At 40.9% G+C, this 24,597-nt stretch overlaps 10 protein-coding genes across 10 annotated transcripts; 6 read left to right on the top strand and 4 right to left on the bottom strand.

Annotated features, from left to right (window-relative positions):
• Positions 1-76: 76 nt before the first annotated feature.
• Positions 77-1,066, top strand: V1514DRAFT_324483 (HotDog domain-containing protein). The gene is made up of 8 exons (XM_066926433.1): positions 77-128; positions 191-244; positions 296-361; positions 418-460; positions 548-649; positions 717-733; positions 784-909; positions 965-1,066. Exons 1-8 carry the CDS (start codon positions 99-101, stop codon positions 995-997), a joined length of 471 nt encoding a protein of 156 aa, XP_066785681.1. The 5' UTR covers positions 77-98; the 3' UTR covers positions 998-1,066.
• A 343-nt stretch (positions 1,067-1,409) lies between these two features.
• On the top strand, positions 1,410-9,189 carry V1514DRAFT_358196 (armadillo-type protein; the record flags this gene model as incomplete). Its single annotated transcript, XM_066929671.1, has 6 exons — positions 1,410-1,456; positions 1,513-3,140; positions 3,197-7,266; positions 7,346-8,678; positions 8,731-8,925; positions 9,007-9,189. The coding sequence occupies 6 exons, from the start codon at positions 1,410-1,412 to the stop codon at positions 9,009-9,011; spliced, it is 7,278 nt and encodes a 2,425-aa protein (XP_066785682.1). The 3' UTR covers positions 9,012-9,189.
• V1514DRAFT_349974 (Rec8 like protein-domain-containing protein) lies at positions 9,151-11,814 on the bottom strand. Its single transcript, XM_066929394.1, has 7 exons — positions 11,582-11,814; positions 11,471-11,522; positions 11,262-11,397; positions 11,103-11,184; positions 9,775-11,024; positions 9,596-9,683; positions 9,151-9,537 (listed from the first exon to the last, which is right to left on the bottom strand). The coding sequence occupies exons 1-7, from the start codon at positions 11,638-11,640 to the stop codon at positions 9,330-9,332; spliced, it is 1,875 nt and encodes a 624-aa protein (XP_066785683.1). The 5' UTR covers positions 11,641-11,814; the 3' UTR covers positions 9,151-9,329.
• On the top strand, positions 11,749-12,720 carry V1514DRAFT_324494 (synaptobrevin-domain-containing protein). Its single transcript, XM_066926434.1, has 4 exons — positions 11,749-11,971; positions 12,023-12,078; positions 12,149-12,283; positions 12,355-12,720. Exons 1-4 carry the CDS (start codon positions 11,879-11,881, stop codon positions 12,410-12,412), a joined length of 342 nt encoding a protein of 113 aa, XP_066785684.1. The 5' UTR covers positions 11,749-11,878; the 3' UTR covers positions 12,413-12,720.
• A 685-nt stretch (positions 12,721-13,405) lies between these two features.
• Positions 13,406-14,277, top strand: V1514DRAFT_288438 (60S ribosomal protein eL14). Its single transcript, XM_066925250.1, has 3 exons — positions 13,406-13,646; positions 13,741-13,992; positions 14,055-14,277. Exons 1-3 carry the CDS (start codon positions 13,515-13,517, stop codon positions 14,103-14,105), a joined length of 435 nt encoding a protein of 144 aa, XP_066785685.1. The 5' UTR covers positions 13,406-13,514; the 3' UTR covers positions 14,106-14,277.
• Positions 14,278-14,325: 48 nt separating this feature from the next.
• Positions 14,326-16,655, bottom strand: V1514DRAFT_324502 (kinase-like domain-containing protein). The gene is made up of 7 exons (XM_066926435.1): positions 16,177-16,655; positions 15,804-16,111; positions 15,650-15,757; positions 15,345-15,593; positions 14,932-15,278; positions 14,760-14,859; positions 14,326-14,701 (listed from the first exon to the last, which is right to left on the bottom strand). The coding sequence occupies exons 1-7, from the start codon at positions 16,544-16,546 to the stop codon at positions 14,411-14,413; spliced, it is 1,773 nt and encodes a 590-aa protein (XP_066785686.1). The 5' UTR covers positions 16,547-16,655; the 3' UTR covers positions 14,326-14,410.
• A 223-nt stretch (positions 16,656-16,878) lies between these two features.
• On the top strand, positions 16,879-19,882 carry V1514DRAFT_349978 (Aspartate/glutamate/uridylate kinase). The gene is made up of 3 exons (XM_066929395.1): positions 16,879-17,189; positions 17,266-17,851; positions 17,918-19,882. Exons 1-3 carry the CDS (start codon positions 16,963-16,965, stop codon positions 19,658-19,660), a joined length of 2,556 nt encoding a protein of 851 aa, XP_066785687.1. The 5' UTR covers positions 16,879-16,962; the 3' UTR covers positions 19,661-19,882.
• Positions 19,873-21,563, bottom strand: V1514DRAFT_324504 (Rad51-domain-containing protein). Its single transcript, XM_066926436.1, has 7 exons — positions 21,356-21,563; positions 21,206-21,282; positions 21,092-21,159; positions 20,833-21,035; positions 20,428-20,766; positions 20,237-20,332; positions 19,873-20,181 (listed from the first exon to the last, which is right to left on the bottom strand). The coding sequence occupies exons 1-7, from the start codon at positions 21,437-21,439 to the stop codon at positions 20,023-20,025; spliced, it is 1,026 nt and encodes a 341-aa protein (XP_066785688.1). The 5' UTR covers positions 21,440-21,563; the 3' UTR covers positions 19,873-20,022.
• A 105-nt stretch (positions 21,564-21,668) lies between these two features.
• Positions 21,669-22,750, top strand: V1514DRAFT_288450 (leucine-rich repeat-domain-containing protein). Its single transcript, XM_066925251.1, has 5 exons — positions 21,669-21,798; positions 21,855-21,895; positions 21,968-22,231; positions 22,286-22,420; positions 22,498-22,750. Exons 1-5 carry the CDS (start codon positions 21,720-21,722, stop codon positions 22,510-22,512), a joined length of 534 nt encoding a protein of 177 aa, XP_066785689.1. The 5' UTR covers positions 21,669-21,719; the 3' UTR covers positions 22,513-22,750.
• V1514DRAFT_288455 (Glucanosyltransferase-domain-containing protein) lies at positions 22,538-24,564 on the bottom strand. The gene is made up of 4 exons (XM_066925252.1): positions 24,167-24,564; positions 24,085-24,097; positions 23,044-24,026; positions 22,538-22,983 (listed from the first exon to the last, which is right to left on the bottom strand). Exons 1-4 carry the CDS (start codon positions 24,422-24,424, stop codon positions 22,738-22,740), a joined length of 1,500 nt encoding a protein of 499 aa, XP_066785690.1. The 5' UTR covers positions 24,425-24,564; the 3' UTR covers positions 22,538-22,737.
• Between the last annotated feature and the right edge of the window lie 33 nt (positions 24,565-24,597).

The following is a 24,597-nucleotide window of genomic DNA, read 5'->3' on the forward strand; positions in this document are numbered from 1 at the left end:
CCTTGTAAGCACGGGGGTTGTACATTAAAATATTAAGCTTATCCTGAAATTTAATTCCCCGCAATTAATTGCGCATCATTCATTATCGTTAACTTCTCATGGTATCTGCATTGCCTTTTGTACGCTCAGTAGGTAATCTAGTTTTTTAATTTTTTTATTGCATTGCATTGAAGTTTTAATTTTTTTTTAGGTTTGGAAATCGTTTCTGTCAACTTCCGGCTTGGAACCCGCTCTTCTTCCTAATGTTAGCCATTTAGTCCTGCATTAGATTATCTCATAACTGATTTTTTTTTAGCTCAAACTTACAGATGCAGTACCAGGACTTGTTAAGATGGAACTTACGATTGAGAAGGAACACACAGTAAGCATTCAGTGTTTGCGATACGGCTTGCCCGGTTTCTGATTACCTGTCAACAGAACAGATTAGAAATTCTCCATGGCGGTACAATTGCATCACTGGGTGAGCTATTGTTTTAATTTTTTCTTTTTTTTTGCTTTTTGGGCGGAAAGGTTCAGGGGAATATCAAGATGTACTGACTTTTGCTAGTCGACCTCGGTGGTTCTCTCGCCGTTTCATCCAGAGGACTGTTTTCTACTGGCGTCTCTACAGACCTCAACGTAACTTATTTATCTTCTGGAGGCAAAATTGGTTAGTTATTGGCAATCATTGAACATTATATAATACTTCATATAGGCTAAACAATATCAATTAATAGGAGATCATGTTTTAATAGTATGTAACTCAAGTTTACAGCGCAGCCGTTTACTGATCCCTTGTTTTAGGAAAGCAGGTGCCACAAACTTGGAAAGACCCTTGCGTTTACCACAGTTGAGTTTTATAAACCTAGTACCAAAGAACTATTGGCCAGGGGCACTCATACTAAATACGTGGCAAATGCATTGAAAGACGTATGTATTGAATTTCGTCATTTCTGCGTGCCTAAAGCTAACCACTGAGTCTCAGCCTAAAAATAAGCTGGAAGAGTATAAGATATAAAAGAGTAGAATTTAGACCAAAAATAGATAAAGCATCCATACATACCAATACAAATCTCATCGTTATAGGTCTTACGATTGGCGAAATTAAATTCTTGTAGATGCTGTGGTACATAGCGTGCAACTAATTGCGAAGCTAAAACCTGCAGCTCTGCCCATATTTAAACTACAAGCACAAAATTAAATAACCTTTGTTGACAGTTATCCTGCAATGTGCTATAAAACAATTTTACGAAACTCGACTTTTCCATGGTTCTTCTGTATTTGTTGTATTCACAGAAGGTAAAAGGGTCAAAACACTTGACAGGGTAACCTCAACAACTTCACGTATAGTCGCGCCAAATCGTTTTTAAACTGTATCACTTGACGATAACCGTACTTTACTATTATTTGCGTGCGAAAACAAGGCTATCATGGACAATTCAGTCCTTAACCGAATATTCGGTGACTTGAGGTCGAAGTATTATTGACCATATATATTGATAATTTAGTCAGGTTGCTGATCCAAACTTGTAGACAGCTTGACGTTCGAAATCGAGCGGCAGATGACCTACGTGATCATCTTCTTACCGTTGTGAGAGAATTACCGATTGATCAATTTTCGCGGTTTAATAATGATGTTAATCGCCGGATATTCGAGCTTATTCATTCAACTGATACCTACGACAAGCTCGGCGGCATAGCAGCAATTGACAAACTTATTGATTTTGACGGCACAGAAGAGAATGCTACCAAGATCTCCAGATTTGCAAATTATCTTCGAATTATTATTCCTTCAAATGATGTGGAAGCTATGAGGCTTGCTGCTAAGGCTCTAGGCCGGTTGGCAATTCCAGGAGGAACGCTAACGGTTGAATTCGTTGAGTTTGAAGTCAAGAGAGCATTAGAATGGCTGCAGTCTGATCGGCAGGAGTCTAGGCGCCAAGCTGCAATGTTAATCATTTACGAACTTGCTCAGAATTGTCCAACAATATTGTACGCATATGTTCCTCAAATTCTGGATTTAATATGGGTCGCACTCAGGGACACAAAGGTTGCAGTCAGAAATGATGCTGAAAATGCTCTCAAAGCGTGTTTACAAATAATTTATCAACGTGATTCTCAGCTTCGACAACAGTGGTATTCTAAGATCTATGACGAGGCACAGAAGGGGTTTAGGATTGGTACGGCAGATGCAATCCATGGTAGCTTGCTTGCCTACCGAGAACTGCTACTTCAAGCTGGAATGTTTTTGCATAGATACTACGCTGATGTTTGTGATACTGTTTTGCGTTTCAAGGATCACAGAGACGCCTTAGTCCGAAGAACAGTACTGGCAATGATGCCAACACTTGCAAATTATAACCCATCAGACTTTACAGAAAAATATCTTCATAAATGCATGCTTCACCTTCTGGGTCAGCTGAAAAAAGATCGCGAACGAAATTTAATATTTCGATCAATCGGACAAATTGCCGATGCAGTACGCAGTAGCATGGGGCCGTATTTAGATGCTATTCTAACAAACGTCAAGGAAGGTTTAAGCCAAAAAGGACGAACTAGAAAGGAGCAAGAAAAGGCTATTTTTGAATGCATTAGCATGCTTGCTGCGGCGGTTGGACAGGCACTTACAAAAAACTTAAATCTGGACATTTTGGATTTGATGTTTGCTTGCGGACTCAGTGAGCATTTACGCAAAACTTTGGTGGATTTAGCTGTTTATATCAGACCGTTACTACCAACAATTCAAGAACGGTTAATTACAATTATTTCGTATTGCCTTAGTGGCCGCCCGTTCCGTGTACCAGGTTCACCAGATTCTTCTCTTCCAATATTGCCAGAAGCTGCTCGTGAATATCGAGAGGCCATGCTTTCGAAAGATGGTCCTGCAGGAAACAACGATATAAAAGATTCTGATCTTATAGCGCTAACTATGAGAATTTTGGGGACTTTTGACTTTACTGGATATACATTCAATGAATTTGTGCGGAATTGTGTGATCACGTATGTCGATGATGACAATCCAGAAGTCAGAAAAGCCACTGCACTAGCATCATGTTATTTATTTCTACAAGATCCCATTTGTTTTCAGACCAGTGCTCATGCGATCAGAGTTGTTGGTGACGTGTTGGAAAAATTACTTTCAGTTGCGATCGCTGATCCAGGTAAATTTAAAAAAAAGCTAAATTGATATCTTTTTATTAATACTAACGATTTACAGTTGCGGATATTAGACTAGAGGTGCTGAAAACGTTTGACACAAGGTTTGATTCACATCTTTCCCAGGCAGATAATGTTCGGTTGCTTTTCACAGCTTTGAATGACGAAGTATTTGCGGTTCGTCAAGTATCCATTCAAATTATCGGACGTCTGACCAATATTAACCCTGCATATGTCATGCCGCCTCTCAGGAAAATATTAATTCAGCTTCTTACCGAGCTTGAGTATTCGACCAATAGTAGGTCTAAAGAAGAAAGTGCCAAATTGCTATCAATTCTTGTGAGATCCACTAGAGGTTTGATAAAGCCTTATGTCAATCCAATGATAAAAGTGCTACTGCCGAAGGCCCGTGACACTAACACTGCCACTTCTGCTAGCGTGATCACAGCGCTCGGCGAATTATCAAGAGTAGGAGGCGAAGGGCTGTTCCCGTATATAAAAGATTTGATGCCGTTGATCTTGGACGTTTTACAGGACCAAAGCTCTCCACTTAAGAGAGATGCTGCTCTTAGAACATTAGGACAGCTTGCAAATAGTTCCGGATATGTGATTGATCCGTTAATTGACTATCCTAATCTTCTGTCAGTCTTGGTGTCAATTTTAAAATCTGAACAGTCACTGCCAATTCAGCGAGAAACTGTGAAGCTTATTGGTATATTGGGAGCATTGGATCCTTATAAGCACCAAATTGTGGAACGGCAGGCTGGAGATTCCAGCCGGGATCAGGCTGCTGCTACCACAGATGTGTCATTGTTAATGGCCGGAATTAACCCTTCGTCGTCAGACGACTATTACGCCACTGTGGTGATCAATATTTTACTTAATATATTACGAGACACATCTTTGGGAACCCATCACACTGCTGTTATTCAAGCAATAATGTCGATTTTTAAAACCTTGGGCCTGAAATGTGTGCCCTTTCTTTCACAGATCATTCCATGTTTTTTAGCTGTCATGCGTTCATGCTCTCATAGCATTCTGGATTTTTACTTTCAACAATTGGGCATCTTGGTGACCATCGTCAAGCAACATATCAGAAATTTTTTGCCCGAAATCTTTACGCTGGTTAAGGATTTTTTTAAACAATCTTCAAGTCTTCAGGTGACAATCCTGGCTCTTGTGGAATCAGTTTCACGCGCGTTAGAAGGCGATTTTAAAATGTACCTTCAAATGTTACTTCCACTAATGCTTCAGATATTTGACCAGGACAAATCAGCTCTCAGAGCGCCCACGCAGAAAGTTCTTCATGCTTTTGTGGTTTTTGGATCCAACATTGAAGAGTACATCCATCTGGTTCTTCCGTCTATTGTTAAGATGTTTGAAAACGCACCGCCAGTTCTCGAAATTGCAGCAATGGAGACAGTTGGACAGATGTGCAAAAGTGTTAACCTGGCGGACATGGTCTCTAGAATTATGCACCCTACACTACGAGTCCTAGGATCTAGTTCTAATGATGATGTGAAAAAGGCGGCAATGGAATTGGTTACATCATTGATCTACTATTTGAGAGAAGATACAGCTGTGTTTATTCCAATTATCAGTAAGGTTGTTAATGCCAACAAGGTTTTTAACAGTCAGTTTGAGCTTCTTGTTTCAAAGATGATTAAGAAGGAGTCATTCCCTCAAAAATTAGACACGGAATCGGATAAGAAATATGCTGTTAGTGGAATTGATGAAGTCTCAGAAGCGAAAGCGCCAGTCAAAAAATTGCCAGTAAATCAACAACATCTGAAGGCCGCATGGGAGGCTTCTCAAAAATCCACAAGGGACGATTGGCAGGAATGGATTCGACGACTAAGTGTTGAATTGCTGAAAGAATCTCCATCACATGCGTTGCGGGCATGTGCATCTCTTGCTGGCGTGTATTATCCATTAGCCAAAGATTTATTTAATGTTAGCTTTGTATCGTGCTGGACAGAACTGTACGATCAAAATCAGGATGAGCTAGTACGAGCAATAGAAACCGCATTAATGTCACCAAAAATCCCACCTGAGATTTTGCAGACATTGCTTAATTTGGCAGAATTTATGGAGCATGATGATAAGGCTTTGCCAATAGATATCCGGACATTAGGACAGTACGCAACAAGATGTCACGCATATGCCAAGGCTCTTCATTATAAGGAATTGGAATTCATTCAGGAACCAACTACGCCAACAATTGAAGCATTAATTAGCATTAACAATCAGCTTCAACAAAACGATGCTGCAGTTGGGATTTTAAAGCACGCTCAACAGCATCATGATCTTCAATTAAAGGAAACTTGGTATGAAAAGCTTCAAAGATGGGAAGACGCTCTTGAGGCCTATAACCGGCGAGAAAAAGACGAACAGGATTCATTGGATATTACTATGGGAAAGATGAGATGTTTGCATGCATTGGGTGAATGGGATTTGTTGTCGCAGCTGGCGCATGAAAAATGGACAAATTCAACGACAGATATCAGAAGATCAATAGCGCCTCTGGCAGCGGCAGCAGCTTGGGGTCTTGGGCAATGGGATCGCATGGATACTTACATTAACGTAATGAAACCCGAGTCTCCAGACAGATCATTCTTTCATGCCATTTTATCGCTTCATAGAAACCATTTTGATGATGCCGCATTACATATCGTGAAAGCCAGAGATTTGTTGATTACCGAGTTGGCGGCATTAGTTAGTGAGAGCTATAATCGTGCGTATGGCGTTGTTGTTCGGGTGCAGATGTTGTCTGAATTGGAGGAGATAATCACTTACAAAATGGCCTCTGATGATCCGGAGCAACAGCGGGTAATGAGAAACACGTGGACAAAACGTTTAAAAGGTTGTCAAAGAAACGTTGATATTTGGCAAAGGATGCTAAAAGTTCGAGCGTTGGTTGTTAAGCCTCGACAAGATATGGAAATGTGGATTAAATTTGCTAATCTTTGTCGAAAATCTGGCAGAATGGGCCTTGCAGAAAAGTCATTAAACTCATTGGTTGATGATCCAGATCCAAATGAAATAATGTCATCCCAGTCTTACAGTGGCCGAGCTCCGCCTCAAGTTGTGTATGCTCAATTGAAATACATGTGGGCGACCGGAAATCAGAAGCAGGCATTAAGCCATTTGTGCGATTTTACGGCTAAAATGTCTCAAGATTTGGGCTTGAGTACAACAGAGTTGATGAGCAAGCCCCTTCCGCAAGAGCTTATTATTAACGCATCTGCCACAAATGGTACTTCAGCTGTTGAACCTAATGTGCTTGTAAACGGTAACGGTCCTGCGGCAGGCCCGGGGAAGCAGAAAAAGGCTGAAGAATACACAAAACTTTTGGCGAGGTGTTTTTTGAAGCAAGGAGAATGGCAAATAGCATTACAAGATTCATGGAGAACGGAAAGCAATTCACACGCAATTCTTCGTTCGTATCTTCTTGCGACCTATTTTGATAATAGTTGGTACAAGGCATGGCATAACTGGGCCCTGGCGAATTTTGAGGTCATCACGTCAACAGATAAGGCAGACAAACGAGATAAAAACGAAGCAGCATCGAATGGTTTGGTGGAACGATACGTATTACCAGCGATTCAAGGGTTTTTTAAGTCGATTTATTTGTCAAGTGGTAATTCATTACAAGATACGCTTCGGCTACTTACACTATGGTTCAGATATGGAGGATTGCCTGAACCGGCAAAAGCAATGAACGAAGGATTTACGACTGTTAGTATTGATACATGGCTTGAAGTTATTCCACAGCTTATTGCCCGAATTCATCAACCGAACCCTGTCGTGCGTCGATCGCTTCATGCTCTTATTTCTGATCTTGGACGAGCGCATCCTCAGGCATTAGTGTATCCTTTAACGGTCGCCATAAAGTCAGACAGTGTTACTCGTCAAAAGGCTGCAGCAGGAATCATGGACAAGATGCGGGCTCACAGTGCCACATTGGTTAAGCAAGCCGAGGTTGTTATTCAAGAATTGATCAGAGTTGCCGTTCTGTGGCATGAGCAATGGCATGAAGGTTTGGAAGATGCTTCCAGGTTATTTTTTGGCGATCATAACATTGAAAAAATGTTTGCCACTTTGGAGCCACTACATAAAATGCTAGAAAGAGTAAGGCAAAAAAAAAAAAAAAGAAGAAAAATTATTTTTTTGTTGCGGTTAGATTTTGTTACTAACATGTTAAAACCAGGGTCCTCAAACGCTGCGAGAAATTTCGTTTCATCAAGCATTCGGTCGTGACCTACGTGAAGCGTACGAATGGGTTTTAAGCTTTAAACGAACTAATGATATGACTCATCTCAACCAGGCATGGGATATTTATTATAACGTGTTTAGAAGGATTACTCGACAATTACCCCAACTTCAGACTCTTGATATGCAATATGTATCTCCCAATCTTTTGGAATGTAATGATTTGGAACTGGCAGTTCCAGGTACTTATAAAAGTGGCAAGCAGATAATTCGAATCATTAGCTTCGAACATACGTTTACGGTTATTTCATCAAAGCAAAGGCCAAGGCGGCTTACCATGAAAGGAAGTGATGGAAATGACTATCAGTATGTGCTTAAGGGTCATGAAGATATTCGGCAAGACAGTCTTGTCATGCAATTGTTTGGCTTGGTAAATACTCTATTGTCAGCTGATGCGGAGAGCTTCAAGCGTCATCTTAACATTCAACAATACCCTGCCATTCCCTTGTCACCCAAATCAGGCCTGTTGGGATGGGTTAAGGATTCGGATACGTTCCACGTTCTAATTCGAGAATATAGGGAGAGTCGAAAGATTCTTTTGAATATCGAGCACCGAATCATGCTACAGATGGCGCCAGATTACGATCACCTGACCCTTATTCAAAAAGTGGAAGTGTTCATGTACGCGCTCGATAACACGACCGGTCAAGACCTGTATCGCGTGCTGTGGCTTAAGAGTCGTTCGTCGGAGGCATGGCTGGACAGGCGAACGACGTACACGCGATCGTTGGCAGTCATGTCCATGGTTGGTTATATCTTGGGCTTGGGAGACCGGCACCCTTCAAATTTGATGCTGGACCGATATACCGGCAAGGTTGTGCATATCGATTTCGGTGATTGTTTTGAAGCCGCCATTTTGCGAGAGAAATATCCGGAAAAAGTTCCGTTCAGGTTGACGCGCATGCTCACGTATGCCATGGAGGTTTCCGGCATCGAGGGCAGTTTTAGGATTACGTGTGAGAACGTGATGAGAGTATTACGAGACAATAAGGAATCACTGATGGCGATCTTGGAAGCATTTGCTCATGACCCACTTATTAATTGGGGGTTTAACCTGCCACAGCAACAGCAACAGCAACAGCAACAACAACCTCAGGGTACTACTGATCAACAAGTCGTGCCGGCGCATGATGCCAAGATTGATGGCACGAACGGTGCTGTCATTTCTGCGTCCATTGATGCTCGCGAACGTCGCGGCAGTATTTTGGCGACGTCTTCTTCCGGACTCGATCGTCGTCGTCCTCAAGTTGATGAAGCCGAAGTGGTAAACTGTAAGAATTATGAAATTTTTTTTTTAATTCAACTAATTTATTTATCATATAGTGGAATTGCAAAACCAACTTGAGTCCAGAAACGCGCGGGCGACCGTCGTGCTTAAACGAATCTCTGATAAGCTTACCGGAAATGATTTTAAGCAACCAAAAGAGTTAGACATTCCTCATCAGGTTGATAAGTTAATTCAGCAAGCCACTTCGGTTGAAAATTTATGTCAACATTTTATCGGATGGTGCTCTTTTTGTAAGTCCCCCTCTTTTTTTTTTTTTTTTTTTTTTTTAATTTCAAGTTGGCAAAAAAGCTAAACAATTTTTTTTTCTCTAGGGTAAACTTTTGGCTGCATGGCGAGTCTAAAGCATGGAATGCATTGATGGGACGGCAAGGATGGGGTTTCTTTTAACAAAGAATTTTTTAATGGTTTTTTTTTTGGAGTTTTTGTTTTAATTTTGTAAATAAAAGATCTAATATGATTTAATATTTTTTTACAAGTTAAAAAAAAAAAAGAAAGAAAGAAAAATTAGCAGGGTGGTACAATAATCAAAAGCCAAGCATAATAATTGTGTTTTTTTTCAAAAAAAATAAAGCAGAAAAACAAAACGGTATTGAGCGATACTTGTAATAAAGCAAAAAAAAAAAAAAAAACATTTTTATGAAGCATACATGGTCGGTGAAATCTCGATATCGATTGCATGATACGGCACATGTTGTCCAACCATGAGGATTCCCAAACTTGCCAATGTTAAAACGTGCATAAACCCTTGGCATGCCACAACGCGATCACAAGTTTGAGGTTCAATCACTTGATTAAACGATATCGTATCCTGATCAAGCATGTCCATTTTCATAACCAAAAATCTAAAAAAAAAAAAAAAATAAATAAATAAAGATCACAGTGTTTTGACAATTTTATTACTCAAAAAAATTTCTAGTTTCTTTTTCGATGGCGTTGATTGAACTTTCCTCAACTTGAAGTTCGTTAATTGAAAGTTCTGACTGAAAACCTGAGGAGGGGAAAGGTAAAAGAAAAAACAGTTAGCCTTTTTTTTTAAAAAATTACAACATTGCCACACGATTATCAAAAAAAAAGTATACTCTTTGCAATCGAAATCTCTTCGTCTTCTTCCAAATGTACTTGACGTGTTTTAGTAAACAATGAAGAACGACGACCTCGATTTCTGCTATAATTTCTTGACGACATGTCACCAAGCATGGACGAACCGGAGTCAATACTTGCTAATCGTGACGGATTACTAGAAAGACTTAAAACTCCAGCGCCTGTGGCGGAAGGTAAATTCCATGGCAAAAGTGATGATGATTGCGCGAGTGGTAACTCTAGTTCGGGAGAAAGTCTTCGACCGATCTCGACATCATCAAAATAAGGCGCATCATAATAATCACCATCATCAGCGGCAAAATATTCGGGATTAATGTAGTCATCATCCCCAGCATCGTGTCCTACCGTATCTCGTTGTTCTTGCCAACCTGGAACGTCATCCTGATTGTTACCGGATTGAGGTCGAAACGAACGAACCTTGCTTACCAAGTCGTTGCATAACTGGCCTTTCAAATCGCCGTGGTATACAAAATAATCCAACGCATGTGCTTGGGCGTACCTTTGATTCTGTTTTTGCATGTTTATCCAGATAGCATGATCCATTTGATTCAAGTAATTTGCTCGCGATTCTTTATAAACATTCATGCTAATGATCGTGTCCTTATCCGGCTTATACAGTCGAATTCGCTTGTGCGGTCGCGACTGCTGCCGGTGAGAAATGGTGCCGTCCATGGAATTCGAATCGTTTGCCGGCCGATGGTTTAAAAAGGCCGATTCAGAACCAGTACTGTTTTGATTAACTTGATATCGGTAATCATCGTACTGCACTTGAATAGGTTGATGGCCATAACGTGGTGAATTATTATTATTATTATCATCATTATTGTATTGCAGATAATTTTCAGTTTCTGAGATATCGTCACCATACGGTGCGATGGGTTCGGAGTCTGGGCCGTTATTAATTTCGTGTTGCAAAACTATATTGCCATCGTGGCCGAGTTCGAACCCATCATAACCCGGATCTGCATCGAACCCTAAATCAGCATCACTGGCCAAGAGGGAATCCAAAATCGAAGCTTCAGAATGCAAGTTAATTTGCAAATCATGATCTGACGACGCATGGTATGAACTAGGCAAGTGTTTGATGCCATCTGAATCGACCGCATCTGAAGAACACATGGCAGGCAGGGTTTGAGTCGCGGTATTGGAGAGAAAAGACGGCAGAGACGGAAGTAAGCCGAACTCGATAGAAAAGGCAGGATCGTCAGACAAAAGACGAACGTCACGCCTTGCAAAAAAAAAAAAAAATTAGTGTTCAAGGCACATTGAAAAACAAAAACAAAAAAAAAGCTCATTGGTTGCCAACCGGTTAGCAGGAGCGAATGTAATCTCATCAGGAGTGTCCACAGCCGAGTTCTTGAGCCTAGCATATATGGAATTCGCATCATCTGAAGAACGCAATAGTTGTTAGTTAGCATAAGTACTGCAAAATATATATATACCAATGTATATTATTAGCACATGCGGTATAAGTAATTAAATTGCTGGCTATGGATGGCAGTAATGCCGTACAGCAAGCACGAGCTCAGGCGGAGCGCAAGCGGCTGTGCTGGAGAAATCACAGACCGGCAAGCGTTAGACACTGAAACCGAAAGAATATCCTTAAGCTCTGCCATTAATATTAAAAAATAAAAAAAATAAAAAAAACAAGCGATCGCTCGCATTTTGGCTCACCTTGCGATGGACGCGTCTGAGCGGGGACCTTGATCCGAGAGTCGCGACAAGCCTACACACGCAGCAACAATGTTAGTTTCCAGCTGGGCAGTTAACACAAATGGTTCGTACCACACAGTGCTAAGGCCGTCAGACCGACGTCGAGAGAGCAAATCGTGGGAATAAAACATGGCTGCGGTGGCGGGATTCGATGGCAGGGAAGCAACGCGTACTAATAATAATAATAATAATAATAATAATCGCGAGCACAGCCCTGATCCTGATCCCGCAAACCAAGCAATCAATCAATCGTAACTCACATTTTTCTTTTATTTTTTTCTTTTTTTGCCCACCGCCATTTGCCCATTTGCTCATTTTGCGGCATTGTCAATTACTTAATTGAAACAAGATTACTATATAGCCACTGAAATGGCGTCGAGTACAACTCCTTACGACCCGTACGTGCCTTACGACTCGCCGGCAACCGACGGGGGCCCAAGCAAAACCGCAGCTATTCAAGCCGTATGTTTCTGTTTGCTTATGGCGGTTTGAGATTGCATTAACATTGCGCAGCAAATCGATGACACGGTTGGAATTATGCGAGACAATATCAACAAGGTTGCCGAAAGGTAAATAACTTATATATACATTGCAATTTGTTTCACGTTCCAGGCTGCGAATGCTAACTGGTTGCAACAGAGGCGGCCGAATTACCGATTTAAGGGACAAGACCGACAACCTCGTGGTTTCCGCCCAAGGCTTTCGACGAGGTGCAAATCGCACCAGAAAGGCCATGTGGTGGAAAGATATGAAGATGCGCCTTTGTCTTATCGCGTACGTATATGTTTTATGTTTTTTTCGGACATCACTGGACGTTGCAGTGTGCTTTGCTAACGTGCCATTAGCGGCCTTATCATATTGATATTAGTTATCGTCATCCCTCTTGTCGTGCATTTCACTTGAACTTGGCATATATTCTTTTATTACCACCCATGATGGTTTAGAGACATGATTAAGAAAGTATTTACCCCGGGATTGTTGAAGTTTCGTTGCTTGATCAGGCAAATTGCAGGCGGATATTGAGTTACTACTTTATGATGCTACAAACATATATGCAACTAATTGTCATTGTTTAATGTATTTATATATTTACATGTTATCGTTATCGTTATTGGGTTTTGCATCATTCACTGAAGTATTTTTTTTTGTTTTTGTATTTTTTTTTGTATTTCTATAGCAGCGTAATTTAAAAGCACTTTATGGCAATCCTATTTTCCATTGCATCATGAGTTCTCCCAGAAGTAGCACCTCAGCAACAATAGCACGAGCATTTATTTGCAGATCACATGTGACTGTAATTTATTACAAGTGCAAATACGTAATCAAGCAAAGAAAAAAAAAACGTTTACTTTTCACTGTTTGTCATGAATAATTTATTATCATTCAACAAATAACTAATAATCATCTGGTACAAGGTACCTCATGCAACCAAATCAGTCTCCATTTTCGCATCCATCAACGCACCCTCGTCCCCCCTTCAAAAAAGCATGAACCTATTTCAATTCTGTTAGCCTCATGTGTCAAAAAAAAATCAAATTCAGACTACGCGTAATGCCAATCAGAGAAAGTTTGATCGCATGTTTCCAACGTCCCATAAAAAGATTAGGCATAATCTAAGGACAAAGGCACTCAAGCGCAAATTATATCATCATTGGAACAGGCATTGACTGCTAGCATTCAAAGGATAACATACCATCCAAGTCCTGCAGGCACCGTCATGCGACGACGAGTGCTGGTTCTACAAGTCCAATACTTCATTGGCCATGTATTAAATAATATAAGCAGAAGTGCGCAGCGGCAGAATGCGCGGCCAACTCCAGTTAGGGCACAACCCTAACCAGTTGTGGTTGTGACTGGTTTATGCCCTCAGCGCGCGCCCAAACTCCAGCGCCGGCCAGCTCAGAAACAACCACGAATTGTCGCCGGCCAACTCCTGACTGAACAGCACGCCAACAGCTTCAACATCATCAGCAACAACACCCCTCACATCACATATCTATTCACAATGTCAGAGGAACAGACCGTTATCAAGGCCGCTCAGTGGCGTCTGGTTGAGGTTGGCCGGGTTGCTCTCGTTGCCAAGGGACCTGACGCTGGCAAGCTCGTCGCCATTGTCGAGATCATTGACCACAAGAGAGTAAGTTTCGTTTTTCCACCGTCAAGCGAAAAAAAAAAATAGAAATAAAAACAAACCGCGGCAGTTTGCTAACATTATTGGTTATTATCGATAGGTTCTTGTTGATGGACCGGTTACTGGTGTTTTAAGACAATCCATTCCGCTCGCCAAGCTTACCCTCACACCTCTCGTTGTCGACAAGCTCCCCCGTGGTGCAAAGGCTGGATCGCTCACCAAGAAGTGGGCTGCGTCTAGCATTGATGAGAAGTGGGCCAAGAGTGCCTGGGCCCAGAAGATCAAGAGCCGTGAAACACGACGGGGTCTTAACGACTTTGAGAGATTCCAGGTCCTTATCCTCAAGAAGCAGGTACGTTTTTATCACATTTGTTTTGTTTTACTTCAATTCAATTCTAATCACGATTTATCCAGAGACGGTACGCTGTTAAGAAGGCTGTTGCCAAGGCCAGAAAATCGGAGTAGAAGGGTTGTGTATACGTGTACATTTAGTTTCATCTTTTAGTCATACAGATGTGTCTGAATAAAAAAGTTACCATGTCTATATGTTATCGTCCCACTTTTTTTTATGCTTAGTTATATTTATTTGTTGGCAAGCAATCAAAATGGTACCGGCGTTTTTTTAATTATCACCTAAATTACTTGGATTATTAATATCGTAGATGTTCATATTCACTACACTGACTTGTGGCTACAAAATTTATTATGCTTCTAATCATTAATAACAATAACAATATCATCCAAAAGCCGAATTGAACTCTTCTGCACGGTTAAAATATGGTAGCGAATGTGTTCTCCTGGTCACGATTTGTTGCCAAGCTCGTCGTGCCTGTCCTGTTCATGCTCCTCGACATATCTTCCAAAATCGGATGTCCCTTGCTGTGCCTAAACGTAAACCCTACGAACGCTGTTCTTTCCATCTTGTCGTTCCTGTCCGCCAAGTTTTCGAGATGAGCTTGCTTGTCGTGAACTTCTTTATATTTTGCCATGTCTTCTTGATTAGAAAAATCATCAAAATAACCGGCATCAACGTCGGAGTCAAGTTGCGGAATAAATGGCGGCTATCTTGCAATTAATAAATGCCCCGGGTCTTTCATGGTCAAAACACTATCCACTAACCTGAATATTTCTAATATTTGTCCAATCAATGTCGGCAAAATATGCATGACCGCATACTTCTGCGATCGAATGCATACGAAACTCGGGTTCGGCGATTAAGCTAGATCGAATGAAGGTTAATTTAAAACAAAAAGAGAAAAAAAAATATCATCATCATCATCTAGACACTTGCCCATTTATAAAATCCCAGGTCCGATCACTGAACGCATACTGGTTGTTTTCAAATACCGGTCTTTTCAATACCTCTTTCCAGCACCGAAGATTAGAATATGTTTCGTTTATGTTGGCACCCGTAAAAGGTGGATACCCGCACAGAGTCTCAAAAAGAATGCACCCTAAAGACCAGTAATCAATAGTAAAATCATATTGAGTACCTTGCAAAACATCTAATGACATGTAATCAGGCGATCCGACAATAGAACTTGCATAATTTACATCTTTTTCTCTGAGTGATCGATACAAATGCTGTCTTTCCTTGATAGACCGATATGTGACTTTAAAATCTTTAACTGCGTCGAGCTATTTCAAAAAACCATTTTGGTCAGTATACATTGTGCTACAGCTTGTTCAAAAAATAACTTATACCTTCACTCTCATGCTTTCTACCCTGTCATTACTTAGAGCTCCAGCTGACAGACCAAAATCGGTTAACTTTACATGACCCGACGCGTCAATCAAGAAATTTTCTGGCTTTAAATCTCGATGAATATACCCCATCTTGTGAAGACTTGCAATGGCGCAAAACATTTCACTTAAATAAAACCTGGCATGACGTGAACTAAGTATTCCGGTATTATTCAATAATGTTCTGTAATCTCCACCGGGAACGTATTCCTATGCTCATTTTTAACAATTGAATTCTTATATTAATCACATGGGTTCAAACTTACCATGGCAAGATATATGCTCTCCTGATCTTGAAACGCATACAAAAGCTTCACCAGCCAGGGCGAATTCCCTGCCGTCAAAATATCTCGTTCTGTTAAAACATGGCGAATCTGTTTTTTGTTAGGTGCCAGCCTAATTCATAGAAAATAATCATACTTCGTCCAATTTGAACAACAGCCTCTTTTTCATGACTTTCAACGCGCATATTTCTTTGGTATCCGATTTTCTTGCCAGGTATACCTGCCCGTAGCCACCTTGTCCCACTTGAGTTAAAATATCAAAATCTCCATATCGAAGCCGGGTTCGACGCTTGCGAAGATAAGCGCGTTCCCTGCCAGTATAAGATCTCCATTGCATCAGTTGCTCATTTTTATTCAGTCCCTCAACAGAATATTTAAATTTTTGTAACCGTTTTTGACGATTATGAATATACGTGACTAAATCAAAATAATAATCGAGAAAAACTATTTGAATGTTATTAATAACTGGTTTGTATTTCCAAAAAAAAAAAAAAAAAAAAAATACAAACATATTTGAGATGCGTTCACAAGCCTCTTAACTTTTGGATCATTCAACTTTGCATGATCTTCAGCAGATATCGTGGCGTTTGCCGGTTTTCTAGCAAGCAATAAGCCGCTACTGTGAATGTCATGATGATTTTCATTTTCCCTGCCTTCAATTCGAATGACCGACGTGAGATCATCGTTATTTTCAACAACCTTGGATAACATAGACCGTGACAAGGGAATTAACGAAGGCCGTTCTGGAGACACGTTAAAATTTCCAAGCTTGCGGGAGATGTTTTCAACAGAATGTTCCGGTTCATGCACTGCTAATTTTTTAGGGGACTCATTTCTGGGCGTGAACATGTGATGATTTGTAGAAAAAGAAAACGACATTTTGCTTTTCTCTTGCTTCTTTGGCAAAAAAAAAAAAAATTGACTGTATGTTTGCACAGTGGTTACAATCACGAACACGGTAATATATAATTGTGTTGGATAAGTTGATTATCAGGCAGTAAAAGGCAAAACCGCAAGCGCGAGGCGTAAACATTGGAGCGCTTTGTCTGGTTGCCGCGACAACCCCAAGTGCACGTGTCATTTTACGTTGCCTCTGTCTTCCTGCCCCCAACTTTAAATCGCATTTGAAAAGCCCTAAAGCCCCGGTTGCCGAAGAAAAGGAAATTTTGATCATCCCATTAAAACCTTGTTCTTTTTTTTTTCCTGCCTCGGGTTCATTTTTGCAACAGTTTTTTTTGTCACATTTTGTTTTTTTGTTTTAAATCCGGAATTGATTTTACTGAGGGCTTGAAAATATGATTTTTCGAAAAGGCGTCGTTCGGCTTTCACGGTGCTTGCTACCATCAAGCGGAAGCACGGTCGCCCGAGTTGCTGCCGGTGCTGGCTTTCGGTCTAATGTCATTCTTCCCAGACCGTTCACGAGGTTGAATTCAACCAGGTCAACCGTGATTCAGCTTTTGAATAATATTGGTAGCAAGCGTGAAGTTGAACAATATCTAAAGTATTTCACTTCGGTCAACAGGTTCGTTGTATTTGCCTAGATTTAACGACTCTCTAAATGAAATGACTAATATAATATTTTTTTTCTTCTTGGGCAGTCAACAATTTGCAGTCATCAAGGTTGGAGGTGCCATTATTACTCAGAATTTAGACGATCTAGCAAATTCGTTAGCATTTTTGAATCATGTTGGCTTATTCCCAATAGTGCTTCATGGCACTGGTCCTCAAATTAATGAGATTCTCGAAGCTGAGGGAGTTGAACCAGATTACATTGACGGCATTCGCATCACTGACCCAAAAACCATGTCGGTCGTACGTCGATGCTTTTTGGAACAAAATCTCAAACTTGTTGATGCGCTCGAGAAACGAGGCGTGCGTGCTCGGCCAATCACCGGCGGCGTGTTCTCGGCTGATTATTTGGACAAGAACAAGTACAAGCTTGTCGGCAAAATCACGTCAGTTGACAAGACTCCGATCGAGGCTAGCATTCGTGCTGGCGCGTTGCCAATCTTGACTTCCCTGGCAGAGACTTTTGACGGACAGATCCTTAACGTGAACGCTGACGTGGCCGCTGGTGAGCTTGCCCGAGTGATTGAGCCTCTCAAAATTGTATACTTGAACGAAAAGGGTGGTTTGATTCACGGCGAAACTGGGGAGAAAATTAGTGTGATTAACTTGGACGAGGTAAGCTGATATTGCTCTGACTTTTTTTTTTTTGGTTGGCTATAAATAAAACTAATTGATTTATAGGAATACGATGGATTGATGAAACAAGCCTGGGTGAAATACGGCACCAAGCTGAAAATCAAAGAGATTCGTGACCTGTTAATGCACCTTCCGCGTTCATCTTCGGTTGCTATTATTTCAACCGAAGATCTTCAAAAAGAACTTTTTACCGATTCCGGCGCTGGAACTTTGATTCGCAGGGGTTACAAGTTATTAACCAGCGACAGGTTCGATCAATTTAGCTCGGTTGCTGCCATTAAGGAAGCTCTGGCTCGAGATGCCGAATTGCGAGAAAATCCGGAAAAGATTGATTCATACGTGGAAGATTTAAAGACTCAAAGTTTTAAAGCTTATGCTGACGAACCTCATGACGTGTTGGCCATCGTCAAGACAAACGCTGGCGCGGTTCCGGTTTTGGATAAGTTTTTGGCAACCAAGAGCGGATGGCAAAATAACGTGACTGAAAACGTTTGGTCCGCATTGCAAGCTGACAATGCTTCATTGCAATGGGAAATTTCGGAAGGCAATGAGTATGCTTCATGGTTTTTTGATCGTGCTGATGGCTCGTTTGTTCATAACGGCAAGATTTTGTTTTGGTATGGCATTAACGACCCGGCACAAATCTCACAAATTATCAAGCAATTTTCACTTCAGGGCACCAATACTGCGTCATCATCGTCATTGCCACGAGCGGCCGGTTATCAGTCACGCAGTTTTTCAACCCTGCGCCGGCAGTCTCCGTTTACTTCAAATTTGCAAAAGTCAAGTGCTCGAAATTATGCCACGTCAACTAAGCACTTGCCGCAGTCAAACACCAAGCCTGCCAAGGTTGCGCTTATCGGCGCGCGTGGATTTACTGGTCAGGCCCTGATTGATCTGATTAACAATCATCCTTTCCTTGAACTTTCACATGTTTCGTCCCGAGAACTGGCCGGCCGTGAAGTTGCCGGATACACCAAGTCTTCAGTCAAATACAGCAACCTTCAAGTTTCTGATGTTGAACAGCTCGAGAAGGAAGGCCAAGTCGACGTTTGGGTTACCGCGCTTCCCAACGGTGTTTGCAAGCCGTTTGTTGACACCATATTGGGTGCCGAGGGTAAGAGCTCGATCGTGGATCTCAGTGCGGATTTTAGGTTTGATGATTCATGGGATTACGGCTTGCCCGAACTTGGTGATCGATCCAAGATTGCAAATTCTCAAAAAGTTTCCAACCCTGGATGCTACGCTACCGGATCTCAGGTTGCGATCGCGCCACTCGTGCCTTATCTTGCCGGACCGGCTACCATTTTTGGCGTGTCTGGATATTCCGGTGCGGGCACGAAGCCATCTCCCAAAAACGATATCAACGTGTTAAGTGACAACCTTATCCCTTACGCGTTAACCGACCATATTCATGAACGTGAAGTGTCGTTCCAATTAAAGCACCAGGTTAGGTTTATTCCTCATGTGGCGCAATGGTTTCAAGGAATTACGTTAACCGTTTCGTTGCCGCTTAACAAGCGGTTGTCGTCCAAGGACATTCGTGAATTGTACGAAAATTTTTACAAGGATGAACCTTTGATCAATGTGATTGCCGAAGTGCCGTTGGTCAAAGACGTTTCGGGCAAGCATGTTGTCAACGTGGGCGGGTTTGCCGTGCATTCGACTGATAACAGGGTCGTCGTCGTGGCCACGATTGATAACTTGCTCAAGGGTGCTGCCACGCAGTGCTTGCAAAACATTAATTTAACTCAAGGATATGATGAATTTGCTGGCATTCCGTTGTGAAAAAAATAATAAAATAAAATAAAAAATAAAAAGTTCTTAAACGATTTTTTAATAATTTGGGTTAAAATTATACAAAAATTATTGGTGTTTTTTTGTTTTGTCTAACGTAAATAAATGTTCTTAAAAAAAAAAAACGAGGATTGCTTTCTCTTTTTGTTATAGATCAATGACTAGTGTAGCAATTATTTTTCTGTACTTTAGGTTACGTTTCGTATGCGATACAATCAGATTGTTTATTTTGAAATTTATATATACTTATATATTCCACGCGAACCTACAGCCATTTTATCTTAATTCCGCCCCAATTAGATTCATTCTTGCGGTAATCAAAAAAAAAAAAAAAAAAAAATATGCAATACGCTTTATTCTTCCTCCTTGGGGTCACCAATGCCGTCTTCATTAATCGTGAAAATACATTCAGATTCAGGCAGGCATGGTGAATCGTAAACCTTACATATGCGTTGCTCGCCTCTGCCCTTTTTAAGAGAAAGTCGAGTAGTTGAAGAATGTGCAAGAATGTTCTAAAAAACAAAAATTAGTAGATGATTTTGAATCTAAATCCGTTAAATCACTTACTCCGCCAATTGGTTTCTTTGGGTCTGGGTTGTACATGCCAGCCATGCCGTCAACCTGAGCAACAACTTGATTCGTAATCACGACAGCAATTCCAAACTATATGTTATATTTTTTTTTTCAAAATTTAGTTTGTGTTCATTTTTTTTTTGGTTTTTTTGGTGAAATTCTCCAGCAAAATAAAATATATTTACCTCATCAGCTAATCGTTGCAACGTTCGCAAGAACTTGGCCACGTGCATCTGCCTGGCGGCAAGTTCGCCGCGGCCGCTAAAATCAGTACGGTACAGTGCCATGATGCTGTCGACAATCAAAATTGAAAATCTAGAATTAGCCATCAATTCTGCAGCTTGATTTAAAAGTTGCAACTGATGATCTGCATTGTACGCTCTCGCGTACGCAACATTATCGAGTACTTCTTGACCGTTCAGGCCAAACCTTTGCGCAATGGCTAAGAGCCGGACCGGCCTGAACGTGCCCTCCGTATCAATATACAAGCACTTTCCTTCGCCGCCGCCCATGTCAATCGGTAACTAAAAAAAAAACATTATGAGTCATTTAACTTAAAATACGTTCGGTTTTGTTAGGAAGGGTCTTACTTGACATGTAACAGCAAGCGTATGACAAAGCTGACTCTTGCCAGTCCTGAACTCTCCAAACACTTCGGTGATCGATCCTGTCTCCACTCCACCTGCCAAAAGCGTGTCAAGTTGTTTAGAACCAGTCGTGATTGAAATCAGTTCGCTTCTTCGCTGATGATACTCCGTCGCTGTCGTGAAACCCATGGGCACCAACTTGCAAGCTACATTCATAAGTTTGTCAAAAAACCCAAATACAATCAACATTTATGGTGCAAACCTTCCAAAAGCATCTTGTCCGCCTTGGCTTCCGATATGCCTTTGATATTTAGTAGCACCCGTTTTGGCCTAAATCGTCTTAACACAAGCTCGTCTGTAAATGAAAAAAACATACGTATAGGCAATCGCTTCAACAGTATTGTACCCAGCTTCAAGAACTTTTTTGAGATCGGATGAAGTAATGCCATTTCCCTAATCTTTTTTAGTACCTGGGCTCCGATAAAAACAAAACGCGTTTGTTGTTTTCCGGTGGATCAACACATACTTCTAGCATGGACAAGGGAGTTGGCCCAGCAACTGCTCCGTCCTCCGAATATTCCTCTGTAGGGCTGACGTCTTGTGATGGCATATTTCAAAATATCTACTCTCGTTCTTTTATTACAAAATAAAACAAGAACCCGCCTTGCATTTGCCGCGTATGTGTTGTTGACGCGCAGTACTTTGTGTGGCGCGTAAACAAAAGCCAAATCAGGGTAACCCGTAACATTCACGTGATTTTGAGGTACCTAGGGTAAGGAAATATTGTTTGGGTTCAAGTCTGCCTTGTTTAAAGACTTGTAAATTGTACACGATTTTACCAGTCATCAATATAGTTAGTTACTTGGAGGAAGAACAAAAAGGATTTCAACATGAAGCTTTCAGTCGACGTGCTTAACGCAGCTCCGTCTTACATCAACCCAGTTAAAGATCGCGAATTACTGCTTCGAGGTATTGTTTGTGTCAAATGATGAAGTAATTTCAGAATTGTTTGCTTATTTTCCCAGGTCATCGAATACCCGTCATAGAGAATCTTGGTGTTACAAAGGTAATAATCTACTCCGAATTCTTTTTGGGTTTTTTTGTTTGATATCTCGGTTTTAACAATCGAAAAAAAAAGGATCAAAGTGATTCAATAGATTTTACAGACAACGAAATTACACATTTATCAAACATTCCACGACTGAATCGATTGCAACGATTATTATTAGCCGGAAATCGAATTTCATTTATTTCACCATCTTTGCATGAATCAGTACCGAACCTGACCACGCTCGTTCTGACATCAAACTTGATTTCAAAATTTTCTGATTTGGAAGGCTTAAAAGGTCTAAACCGATTAACGTACCTGACTTTTTTAAATAATCCGATTACAAAAAGAGAGGTAAAAAAAAATTGAATGACTTGTAATCACGGCAGATTTTAATCTATTGTGTAGCATTACCGGGAATATATTATTTGGAGGATACCAAGCGTGAGAATACTCGATTTTGAAAAAATTAAAAATTCGGAACGTGACTCGGCATCAAAACTATTCGGAACTAGTGATGAACCTACCAGTCTGGCCAAAAAGGTATGATTTGTTTGTTTGTTTATTTGGGACCGGGTTTTGTTGACTTGTATCATTCGCTAACTGGCTGGGATTTAAAGTATATTGGAGATTAAAATTTTTAGTATTCACAAGACGACAATTTTGTAACATATCTTATTATTTTTTTTTTTACAACTTGTAGTTTAAAGCATTTGATATGGTAATACATTTAACTACATGATTACAAATAGCAATTTGTAATTTCCAAAATCCGACCTTTTCATCTATAGTTTGAAAAGCTACATTACAATAAAATATAATACCAATTAATCAAACAACGATTTGCAATCTGCAAGACATCACGCAACTATGATCGTGCTCAAGAAAGCGCAAACAAATAAGCTCAACACACTGGCCGGGCCATCAAAACTACCTGCGCTTTTAGACGTGGATGATGATGCGGCAGTAGTCGTGGCAGAAGCTAAGTCAGTACCAGAAGATGTGGCAGCGGTAGCACTCGCAGTAGCACTTGAAGATGATGAAGATGAGGATGATTGTTGATTGCCCGATTGATAAATAGATTGATCTGACACAACAGTTATTGCCTAAAACACAGGTATTAGTCCTTATTAAATTTCTATCAATCGCTTTGTTGCTTGACCTACAGTATCTTCAATCTCATCACCATTGCTATCGTAGACCTTGTAAGTAGTTTGAGTCGAATTGAGTGGGATCCATTTGCCAACGTTGTTGTTTCCTCCACCATTCTTTAACAAATCAGGAGCAGGGCACTCCGGAAGAGTCAACGAAGCATTAAACCTAGAGTCAATGGATTGAATTGATGTCTTGCTGCATTCAGGAACGGAAACGTTGTCAATAAACGAGCTGGTAACAAAACTGGTATAGTTCAACGACAAGTAAGCTGTTTTCAAGTTGTCAAAATCAACCTTGTACTGCACCGACTCATCAGATTTAACCGTCACCAATCCGTAATTGTTATCTTCTTCAGAGTATTCGTAAACCAAGCCGCCCCCAAAGACTTGCAAAAATGACTCGGTATAAACACCTTGAGTAACCTCATCAAACGTTCTGGGCCGCTTAGTATTGCATCCGTATTCTGAAAAAAAAAGTGGAATTGCAGATTTTGCAAAACTGGTCTCGAGAATTCCGTATCCGCTGGTTTGGAAGTTGTTAACACCCGAACACCATTGGTAAGAATTTAATCCATAAAAATCAGATCGGGACTCATCCAGCACGTCAGTACCACCACATTGCAAGTATTCAAACCCGGCAAGACGAAGCTCGGTATCGTCAGCAGCCGAGTAGCCAACCGGAATCGTCCGGTTAGCGTGTAATGCGATGTATTGCTTCAAATCTCGCTGAACCGCGCGAATATATGGCGGAGAAACTGAAGCCGACGTTTCGTCGTTAATTACCTCATTTCCAGCAAAGAAGCCTAGCGTGTTCTGATACCCTTTAAATGCATCGACAACGCCAAAAATACGGTTGAGGTATCCTTCGTTATACGAATCGGCTGGATCGTCACGATAAATGGATTCACCGGCTAAAGGTGAATTGACGTCTAAAATAACATAGATTCCGACGGCGTTGAAAATGGACATGCACGCATCATGGTTAATCCACGGACCTGTTATCTTGTTAGGCATGCAATATTGTTTTTTTTTGCCAAATTTCATTTCACCTACTGATAGTGTAGACCTAAATAACAAAAATTAGATTAATACTCAATATACTAAAAAAAACAAGCAAGCATAATTATAGCCCCACCCTGATGGTATTTACACCGAGCTGCTGGAGAACAAACGCGTCTCTTAGGCACACGTCTTCGTCGCTCAGAACATCCGACGAAGCCGAGTTCGAGTAACCAGAAGAACCACCAGGCTGATAATCAACGCCAACAAGCACAAACGGATCACCAGATGAGTTAACAAAATAATTATTTTTGACAGTCAAAGGAGAGAGCGCGTTGGCAGTGAAAGCTAGTGTCAGGACCGAAATCAGGAACGCGCCGAGCTTATGAATCATTATTTTGGGCGCGTCAAGCAAAGCAAACAAACGGTTTAAAAAAAAGAAGGTCAATCTGATGAGAATTCAAACGATAAAAAATAAAAGCAACAAATAACGAGCGACCCAATACCTATCAATGCTGTGCCTGAAACAGAAAAATGACACTTCAAACTAAATTTGGTGTAGAACCG

This window comes from Lipomyces japonicus (genome assembly GCF_038497905.1).
Source record: "Lipomyces japonicus strain CBS 7319 unplaced genomic scaffold V1514scaffold_3, whole genome shotgun sequence".
Taxonomy (NCBI): Eukaryota; Fungi; Ascomycota; class Lipomycetes; order Lipomycetales; family Lipomycetaceae; genus Lipomyces; species Lipomyces japonicus.